Here is a 10,506-nt window from a genome sequence, read left to right as displayed (position 1 = left end):
CCCCCCCCAGGCCCCTTCCGGCCCTCGGCCCACTCACCGGCCCACGGCAGGGCCAAGAACAGCAGCAGCAGCATCCTGGCACGAGGAGGCACTCGGACCTGCCCCCGACGCTGGGCCGGGCAGTGGGCAGGGCAGCGGGGAAGCCCCCAGCAGAGGAAGCTGAGCCCCGGGCGTCTGACGTGTGAAGGGCGCTCCTGATTCTGGGCCCCACGTGACACTCCCCATCCTCACCCCTCCCCACCCCACCTCATCCACTAGGACTCTGGGTCTTCCCTGGGGGGACCTGCCTGGTGCTTAGGATTGCAGAGCGGGTCCTTCTGGCGGTCACCCCCCACCCCCGGGGGGAGGGAGTGGAAGGCGTGTGAGGCCGTGGGGCCTGGGCGGGTGGAGAGTCGGGGCTCTCCCACTGGGCTCTGGGTCACTGAGGAAGCAGAAGTGAAAGTACACAGTGAACCCATCTTCAGACAGGGGCCCCTGGGGACGGTGGTTGGTGGCGAGGTGGATTTGGGGGGTGGGGAAAGGGCTGGTCTTGAAATTCAGAATGTCCAGTTAAAGTTGACTTTCTTTCTTTCTTTTTAAAAATTTTTATTTATTTGAGGGGCGCCTGGGTGGCACAGCGGTTAAGCATCTGCCTTCGGCTCAGGGCGTGATCCTGGCGTTATGGGATCGAGCCCCACATCAGGCTCCTCCGCTATGAGCCTGCTTCTTCCTCTCCCACTCCCCCTGCTTGTGTTCCCTCTCTCACTGGCTGTCTCTCTCTCTGTCAAATAAATAAATAAAATCTTAAAAAAAATAAAAATAAAAATTTTTATTTATTTGAGAGACGGCATGAGAGAGAAAGAGAGACAGAGAGAGAGGATGAGCAGGGGGGAGGGGCAGAGGGGGAAGGAGAAGAAAACTCCCCGCTGAGCCGGGAGCCTGACCCAGGCTGGATCCCAGGACCCTGAGATCATGACCTGAGCCAAAGGCAGACGCTTCACCAACTGAGCCACCCGGGCGCCTCTAAAGCTTACTGTCAGCTTAACAATGAATAATTTTTTAAATGTAAGTATGTCCCAGATGTTGCAATGGGACATTCTTGTAACAAAATTATTTGTTGTGGGCGCCTGGGTGGCTCCGTTGCTTAAGCATCAGACTCTTGGTTTCAGTTCAGGTCGTGATCCCTGGGTCCTGCGATCAAGCCCCAAGGCAGGCTCCTCACTGAGCAGGGAGCCTGCTTCCCCTCTGTTCCCCCTCCCCTGGCTCCTGCACACACACTCTCTTTCTCTCAAATAGATAAATAAATAAATAAATCTTTTTTAAAAATCAAGTTATTTGTTGTTCATATCTGAAATTCAAATTTAACTAGATGCCTTGTGTTTTTAGTTGCTAAATCTGGTAACCTTAGGCCAGTCTCAGTTGCACTCCTTCATCCTCGCTTGGTGAGCTCATCGATCCCCTGGTCCACCAGAAGCTCCCACCCCCGAGACCTGAGTCTAACCTCTCCAGCTCCCCGTCTTTTGCCCCAAGAATGGGTGCGTTTACTTGTGTGATTTTTTTTTTTTTAGATTTTTATGTATTTATTTATTTGAGAGAGAGAGAGAAAGCTCACAAGCAGGGGGAGAGGGAGAAGCAGACTCCCCCCTGAGCAGGGAGCCCGATGCGGGGCTCAATCCTAGGACCGTAGAATCATGACCTGAGCCGAAGGCAGATGCTTCACAGACTGAGCCACCCAGGCGCCCCTGGATGCAGTTTCTTGTAATACCCGTTGTGCTGAGAACACCTGCACCCAGAGGTAAGGGGGATGGGAAGTGAGTGGGATCAAGTCCCAGATGTTGTCCCCCTCCCCCAGCCCTTCTCCTTGAAATGACCTTGGTCACAGAGAGACGTGTTGGTCCACTGAACCTCCACGCCTGGGGTCCTGGTGCGTGGCAGGTGCCGGGCTGCACGCGGGCAACACAGGCAAATCAGACACCTTGTCTGACCTCAAGGGGATCCAGTTTGGTAAACGAAGCTTCTGAAAAGCAGAAAAGCACTGAAGTGCCCATAACTCCTCCCCCTTCCTCCCCCCCCCCCCCATGCTGACACAGATGGTGGTGAGGAAGGCATGGTCCCTTCTTCCTGGGAAGCCAGGAGAAGTCTCCTGGGGGAGGTGATGTGGCTGCCTCTGGCCTTGCTCTCATGTCCCCTGTATCCACGAGCTGGGGCCTGCAGCAACAAAGCACCACAGACTGAATGGCTTAAACAACAGAAGGAATTTTCCCCACCGCCCTGGAGGCTGGGAGTCCAAGATCAAGGTGTCAGCAGAGTGGGTATCTTCCTCTGTCCTTGGGGGTGTAGACACCATCTCCTCGTGTGTCCTCACATGGTCGTCCCTCTGTGTGTGCCTGTGTCCTGATCTCTTTTTCATCCCCCCTCCCTCTTTTTTCTTTCTTTCTTTCTCTTTCTTTCTTTCTTCCTTTCTTCCTTTCTTCCTTTCTCTTTTCTTTCTCTCTTTCTCTCTTCTTTCTTTCTTTCTTCCTTCCTCCCTTCCTTCCTTCCTTCCTTCCTTCTTTCTTCTCCCCTCCTCTCCTTTCCTAGTAGGCTCCATGCCCAGCATGGAGCCAAATGCGGGACTTGAACTCACAACCCTGAGATCCAGACCTGAGCTGAGATCAAGAGTTTAACGCTCCACCGACCGAGCCACGCAGGCGCCCCTGGATGTCTTCTTAAGAGGATGCCAGTCCTACTGGATTTGAGCTTGCTCCATGACCTCGTTTCAACTGAATTACCCCTTTAAAGGCCCTGTCTCCAAATGTAGTCACATTTGCAGGTACTGGTGTTAAGACTTCAACATGTGAACGGAGCACAGGGCACTATTCAGTCCCTGATATCCACCTTCTGCACTCTGATCCGGGTCCCCGCTGGCCAACCTGGGCATTATCAGGGGACAGCCAGGGTCCCTTCTCCCAGGGAGCCTCCTGTCCAGGGACTTCACAACATGAAGCTTACAGAGGAAGGGCCTCCCACAGGGAAGAGGGAGAGGGAGGGAGGGAAGCCTGGATCCTAACGTGGACTTGCCCTGATCGTGCTACTGACAATTCCTTGATTTTCATATTGTGCATAGTTGTGGAGGATGATAACACTGGGGGGCACCCGGGGGGCTCAGTCGGTGAAGCGTCTGCCTTCGACGCAGGTCATGATCCCGGTTCCTGGGATCGAGCTCCGAGTCAGCCTCCATGTCTCAGTCTTAGCACTATTGACATTTTGAATCAGACCGTTCTGGGAGGGTGGGGGGTGCGGGACAGGATGTCCCACAGCAGCCCTGACCTCACTCCTTGGATGCTAGTAGCAGCCATCCACCCCAGCTGGGACAACTAAAAATGTCCCCAGACATTGCCACCTGTCCCCCGGAGGGCAAAATCACCCTTGATGGAGAATGACTGCCGGGATCCGAGCCGCCGCCCTCACTCACCTGTATGACAGGAGTAATAATCCGGATTGTCCCCCTGCTTCTACTCTGCTCTCTCCTCGATGGCTTCTCAACACAGCAGCCAGAGAGACAGTGAGCACAAGCAGGGGTGCGGCAGGCAGAGGGAGAAGCAGACTCCCCGCTGAGCAGGGAGCCAGATGCGGGACTCGATCCCAGGACCCTGGGATCATGACCTGAGCCGAAGGCAGAAGCTTAACTGACTGAGCCACCCAGGGGCCCCCAGAGTTGTTTTTCAAATATAAATCAAACCAAATCCCTCTCTTACTTAAACATTTCAATGGTGTCTTGTTATCTTTGGGGAAAAATCCAAACTGCTCACCGTATCTCCCAATGACCTCCCCAAATTGACTTTGAACCCTCTTTTGCTTTGTTTCTGCGTTCTGACAGTGATACCCCCACCCCCCACCTCTTCTCACCTGAACAAAGTTTATTCCCACCTTGGGGGATGACACGGGGTTGTGGCTTCCCCTCCCACTGTTGGGAGTTCAAAGTCGTCCACAATGTTTCCTCACTGCCACAGCCTTCTGAAGGTCCTGTGGCTTCCTGGGCCCCCTCAGAATTTTCCGCCCTTCCTCAATGTGACCAGATCACCTCTGCCCCTCGCCCAGTCTTGCCTGGATGAGAGCCAGGTGGCAACCTGAGGCCAGGAGAATCTTTTTTAGTTATCTTCCCATCTGTCTTCTCTGCCCAAGAATGTTCGGATTTTAAAGATTTTATTTATTCATTTGACAGAGACAGCCAGCGAGAGAGGGAACACAAGCAGGGGGAGTGGGAGAGGAAGAAGCAGGCTTCCAGCGGAGGAGCCTGATGTGGGGCTCGATCCCAGAACACGGGGAGCACACTCTGAGCCGAAGGCAGACACTTAACAACTGAGCCACCCAGGCGCCCCATGTGAACGTGTTCCTTTAGACAAACACCCAGCCCTGCAGGCTCCCCTCTCCTCTCATTAACCAATGTTGAGCACGTGCTCCTTCTGCCCCTGATGTCACAACGGGGAGGGGCAAAGGTAGATGTTGAGAGGAAGTGAGCCGGAGATGGGGGAGTATGGGTCGGGAGAGGTTGGGAGGGGAGAGGGAGAGGTAGGTAGTTCAGGATGGTGCCTGGGAAGGCTGCAGGGGTGTGGGCCTGAGGACTGGAGGGTTTCATCACCATGATGTAGGGAAGGGTCCTGGTGGGGGATGAAGAGTTCAGGTCTGGCTGTAGTTGAGGCCCTGAGGGTGCTGAGGAGCCTTTATTAGGGGAAGGGGGCATCTTATCCTCCCCCATACACACACACACCATCCCGTTCCTGTCACCTGTCCCCATAGGCTCTGTCCCAGGGCGCTCGCTGCCTCTGACGCAGTTCAGCATGCCGCCCCCAGGGGGCGCGCCATGCCCGCAGCACAGACGGACCCCGGTGGAGCCCCAGGAACCAGGGTCGGTGTTGGTGGTGGTCCTGGAGAACTGCAGCTCTCCGGGGAATATTTCCCTGGTGCTGAACACTTTTTGCAAATGCGGCTCTTCCCAAAAGGCCGCCTTCTTTCTCACTGCTCTTACAAATTAGGACTGCGCTCCTTTCACTAACCCCTCAAGAAACGGAGTTTCTGCCAGGGGGAGCTTATTAAAGAAGTCACTGTAACCATCCTCCTTTCCTCCCTGCAAACCCACCCTCCCCAGATTTAAAACACTCCAGTACTGTCCTGTGCTCACACGTCATTCTCAAATGGAGTCCCACCGAGGCACACTCACCATGAGATGGCCAGGGAAGAAAATGTGTTCCTGCGGTGGCTTTGTCTGGGCTGCTGTGAAAGATCTCACAGACTGAGTGGCTTAATAGGCAACCGACACTCACTTCTCACAGTCCTGGAGGCGGGAAGTCCAAGATCAAGGAGCTGGCAGATTCCCTGTCTGGTGAGAGCCCACTTCCTGTTCACAGAGGACCATTTCCTGGACCGCTGTGCCCTCCCGTGGTGGAAGGGGCAAGGGAGTCTCTGGGGTCTCTTTTACAAGGTCACTAGTCCCATTCATGAGAGCTCCACCCTCACGTCTAATCTCCCCAAGACACCACCTCCTGCTACCATCACAAAGAGGCTGGGGTGGGGGGGGGTAGATGTCACCATACAGATTTGGGGGGGACACAGTCTACAGCATGTGGTGTTATCAGGTCCCGCACTGTCTAGGTTGGGGTGGTGTTCTCACCTGGGTGTTCACCCTTTTCTCTTCAAGCCAAGATAGCATATTAAAAAGCAAAAAGGTCAGATAACTTTGAATTTGCAGGGGGAGTGGCAGGCAGAGGGAGAGGGAGAAGGAGACTCCCTGCTGAGCAGGGATCACGACTCAGGGCTCCATCCCAGGACCCCGGGATCATGACCTGAGCTGACGGCAGACGCTTAACCGACGGAGCCTCCCAGGCGCCCCAGGAAATGTAACTTTTAAAGAAGAAAATACGTTATCTGAGAGTTCCACTGAATGAGAGCAACAGCTCTCATTGGAACTGAGACTGAACATTGGAAAGAATGACCAGTGAACTTGAAGATGTCACAGTAGGTCCTGTTCAAACAGCAAATATAGAGGGAAAAAGGCTGGAAAATGGTGAAGACATATTCAGGGCCCTATGAGATAGCATCAGGCCCCATTACATATGTAAAAGGAGAGACCCAGAGATGATGAGAAAGGAAGAATAGGAAAAAAAAAAACCTGAAATAAATATTGCATCCAATTTTTAGAAATTTGATCATAATTATAAATCCACCGACCCAAGGTACTCAACAAATTCCAAACAGGATATCTTTCTCTCTCCCCTTCTCCCTTTCCCTTCCTTCTCAATACACACACACACACACACCAATGCATATATTAACCAAATCATTTAAACCTAGGGAAAAAGAGAAAATATTAAAACTGGCCAGAGGAAAAGATAAACTACAAACAAAGTAAGAAAGGTAAACATTATAGAATTCTCACAAGAAACTATGAAAGACAAAAGAATTTGAAGACCGGAAAGGGAAGAAAATGTTATCCTAAAATTCTTTATCCCATAAAAAACATCTTTCCAAACTAATGTAAACAGAAACTGTTCCAGACAAATAACAGCTGAGAGAATTCACCACCAGCACACCTAGTCCACAAGAAAGATAGGACAAGATATTCCGGCAAAAGGGAAGTGATGCTATCGAGAAACTTGAATGCGTACAAGGAATGAAAAGCCATCGAATGGTTACTATGTGGATAAATAGGAGTTCCTTTTTTTTTTTTTTTTAAGATTTTATTTATTTATTCTACAGAGATAGAGACAGCCAGCGAGAGAGGGAACACAAGCAGGGGGAGTGGGAGAGGAAGAAGCAGGCTCATAGCGGAGGAGCCTGATGTGGGGCTCGATCCCATAACGCCAGGATCACGCCCTGAGCCGAAGGCAGACGCTTAACCGCTGTGCCACCCAGGAGCCCCAGGAGTTTATTTTTCTAATTAAAAAATCTCTTTAAAATTCTGTTTTAAAAAGTAATATATTATGAGATTTATAACAATATATTATGGGATTGAATTTTGGGCTTATCCAAGATAAACACACAGAAGCAATATATTACATGGGGTATACATAATTCAAATTAATAGTAACAAAAATCTATCTATGTCCTCACTTGCCTTCCCTACCATGGATTTGGAACCAGCAGGAAGAGTCTTTTTTTTTTTTTTAAAGATTTTATTTATTTATGTGACAGAGAGACAGCCAGCGAGAGAGGGAACACAGCAGGGGAGAGGGAGAGGAAGAAGCAGGCTCATAGTGGAGGAGCCTGATGTGGGACTCGATCCCGGAACGCCAGGATCACACCCTGAGCCGAAGGCAAACGCTTAACCACTGCGCTACCCAGGCGCCCCAAGCAGGAAGAGTCTTAATGACCACAGGTCAAGAGACATGTTATTTCTGGAGAGGAGGCAGGGCCCAGTCCTCCAGTACCTCCCCGCTCTACAGAGCCGTGCAGGGGTGAGTCTCAGGATACAGCGGTTTGACGGATCCTCACCCACCGGACAGCAGCACCACCGTGAGGAAGAGGGCTCAGTTACAACCTGCAGCCTTATCGTCTTCAGAGCCTCTGAACCTGTGGGGAAAACACGGTACTGAAATAAGAGTCCAGCTCTATGGACGGCTTGCTCTGGAGAGGACAAGAAGAGTGAAGCCGCCCAAGGTGTCCCAGAATCCGGGCTACTGTGAGAAAGGGCTTCTCACCGGGGGGAGTAGATCCAGCCGAGGCCATAGGTGAGGAGGAAGCCAGCCCCCATGAGGGCTCCTCTGATCAGGGCGAGGGTTAGAGGCCAGGTGCCCCACTGCTCCCCAGAGATTTGGCGGCAGGAACAGGAGATGCCTGGGGGAGGGAGAGAGAGAGGAGGAGGAGAGTGAGTTTCCCGAAGTCCAGAAGTCCACACCGTAGTCTTGTTCACCTCAGAATGCAGGTAGATGCCCCGCTTATACTCACCCTGCACAACTAGTTCAGGGAAACGTGGTAGGATCCGCACAAGTGCTGAGCCCGGCAGGCGAATTCTCCTCTATCACCCAAGACCAGCTGGGGCACCACTAGGACCCCAGGATTCCAGGGCTGGGAGGGGCTCAGGGTCAGGCTCCCCCCGGACCAGCTCAGCCTGGCAGGGAAGTTGCGGCCAGTGTCACACACCAGACGCGGGGACTGGCCCTCCCGAACTCGCAGAGAGGTGGCATGGCCCAGGGCCTCTGGGACTAGGGGACAGAGAAAGCCAGAAAGGCAGGGCTGAGAGCCCCTTCTCTCCCTCTGTCCTTACACAGACACGGGGGTGGAAAATAGAGTCTCTCAGACAAGGGTTACAAGCCAATGCAAGGAAAAATGAAGATCCGTCTGGTGAGGTGGGGAGGAGGGGCACCCGACGATCCCAGGACAGGTGGATGGACCTCTGGGCGAGAGTTGGCCCGTCTAGACCTGGCAGAGGACACCCCAGGAGGTGGGCTTTGATGTGTGATGCTGAGGAGGGACGTGGACACACGTAGGTCTGACCACTTGCGGGGAAAGACTTGGAGGCTTGCAAACAAGGGAAGCTCCCAGCCCTTCCTCTGAGGGCCACAGGGAACTAGGGGGGTCTGAGCAGAGGAGGAACAGGGCCAGATCTAGGGCACCTTCAGGCCGAAACGTGGTGGGCTGGGGGGAGGGGCGCCGAGACCGGCAGGCCAGAGAGGAGGCCGGTCCAGATGCTGCAGGTGGTCTCACAATGTCCAGGTGAGAGAAGGCGGAGGCCCGAGGTGGGTGGGGCTGCTGCCCCGGGGATGGAGGAAGAGAGCCACTTGAGACATTTTCCAGAAGTCGAGTTTGCAAAACTCGCCGAGTCACAGGGAGTGTTGGGTGAGGGTGAGAGATGTCTAAAGTGACTTCCTGGATGTTGACTCAGGTTGCTCAGGTGGGAGGGGCCTCCCCAGGGTAGCGGAGGGGGCTCAGGAGGATCTGGACCTGACCAAGATGGACAGAGACTTGCGAGGGTCTTCAGGGCAGACGTAGGACTAGAAGCACCAGGGCCCGGGGTTGCCCACGGGGTTGTGCAGAAAGCAGCCCGAGGCCCAGTGCCCAGCAAGAAGAACCTTGATCTACGGCTCCTGGGGGGCCAGTGAGATGTCACGGTCACAGGAGAAGCAGAGAATCAGCAAAAGGGTATGACAGGAGAGTGAGGGGAGCGAGGGAGCAGCCACGGTGACAGCGAATGGTCAACTAGGATTCACGGTGCCCCTGGAGAGTCCAGCCAGGGGACGGGGGTGGGGCAGACTTGGGACCAGGGAGGGAATAAGGAGTGATGGGGCTTCCTTCCGTCAGACCCTCACAACATTCCCTTATTTGACCTCTGAGACGTCACTGGTGCCCCGGGGCCTCTCCCACCTGTGCTCTTTCCCCTGAAGATGGGGATGGTCAGGTTCCGCGGAGTGTCTGCAACAGAAACAAATACTTGGCCGCCTGCAGGATGACGAGGTGGCCATGGGCAAGGGGGTGGGGCCTGGGCGTTCTCTCCACCTTGACCCTGCGCCTCTAAGAATTCTCCCCAAGTATCCCACCCAAGCCCTGCCGCCCCCTCCCCAGCACCCCCAGCCCTCAGGGACCCTGGCGTCCTGGCCTGGCGCTCACAGGACACGTTGAGCTGGATGGTCTTCTCCATGCTCACACCAGCTCCAGGGGAAGGTCGCTCGACAGGTAAGGTTGGTGCCGTGGTCCTGGGGCCTCGGGGTGAGGGTGAGCACCGGGGACTGGGGAGTCTTAGAGCCCCTGGAGGTGAGGGCCTCCCTGGTCCAGGAGAAGGTGGGTGGTATCCCCCTCTCACAGGCCCATGGCACGCTACAGGTAATGTTCTTGGGGTGGCCCGATTCTAGGGGCCCCTGAATGTGGATGTCAGGTGTCTGTGTCCGAGCCGAGGAGGAGAGAGGCAGAGATCCTGGAGGGGGACCCTGAGGGTGCCTCTAGAAGCAGCCTCTACCTCAGGCCAGCCGTCTCCTCCCCAGCCAGCATGGAGAGCAGGGGTCCCTTCCCAGCCCTGCCCCAGGGGCCCTCAGGATCCATGCATGGGACACGTGTCCTCTCCTTGACCCCACTCCTTCCCTGTCACATGCACGGAGAGCTGGTTCTGTCAGTAAGTATATCTCACAGAAGATCCTCTCTCTACCCTAAAGAAGTATGTCCCCGAGTCCTTTCTCTGTGCGTCTCTGATGTCCAGGGAGCAGTTGTAGTCCCGGGGGTCCCCGAGGAGGTGGAATCGGCCCTGGGTCTCCTCCTGCACTTTTCAATCTGGCCACTGGAGCACCCTGGTATGCACGGTCCCCTTCCTGGAACCAGTAGCCGAGGGCAGGGGAAGACGGGGTCCAGTAGTCCGTGGGGTGGGAGAAGTTGCAGGGCACACGCGCACACAGGCCCTCCTGCACCGTCAGGGACTCCTGCACTTGTAGCCGGTATCTCCGATCCTGAGCCAGGGACCCTGCGGGGAATCGAGGGTCAGCGGCAGCCCCCGCCCGCCGGGCCCGCCCTCGGCCCACGCACCTGCCCACAGCAGGGACAGCAGCAGCGGCAGCGGGAGCATCT

General features: G+C 54.7%; 1 protein-coding gene and 1 long non-coding RNA gene across 3 annotated transcripts in view; both read right to left on the bottom strand.

The window, feature by feature from the left end:
• The window catches only part of LOC103657305 (sialic acid-binding Ig-like lectin 10), a 7,033-nt gene extending 6,561 nt beyond the window's left edge, over nucleotides 1-472 (bottom strand). The window contains exon 1 of one of the 2 annotated variants that reach the window (XM_040632927.1): nucleotides 38-472. In XM_040632927.1, the coding sequence (XP_040488861.1) occupies nucleotides 38-74 (37 nt within the window). In that variant the 5' untranslated portion in view covers nucleotides 75-472. The remainder of the gene's footprint in view (nucleotides 1-37) is intronic. The other variant, XM_040632926.1, reaches the window with a different exon arrangement.
• A 6,743-nt stretch (nucleotides 473-7,215) lies between these two features.
• LOC103657304 lies at nucleotides 7,216-9,429 on the bottom strand. The gene is made up of 3 exons (XR_566800.2): nucleotides 7,903-9,429; nucleotides 7,656-7,791; nucleotides 7,216-7,527 (listed from the first exon to the last, which is right to left on the bottom strand). It is a non-coding gene; the product is annotated as an uncharacterized LOC103657304 (long non-coding RNA).
• Between the last annotated feature and the right edge of the window lie 1,077 nt (nucleotides 9,430-10,506).

Source organism: Ursus maritimus, unplaced genomic scaffold (genome assembly GCF_017311325.1).
Source record: "Ursus maritimus isolate PB19 unplaced genomic scaffold, ASM1731132v1 scaffold_19, whole genome shotgun sequence".
In the NCBI taxonomy this organism is placed as follows: Eukaryota; Metazoa; Chordata; class Mammalia; order Carnivora; family Ursidae; genus Ursus; species Ursus maritimus.
The sequence above is the reverse complement of the archived record's forward strand: the minus strand, read 5'-3'. Positions and strand labels throughout refer to the sequence as shown.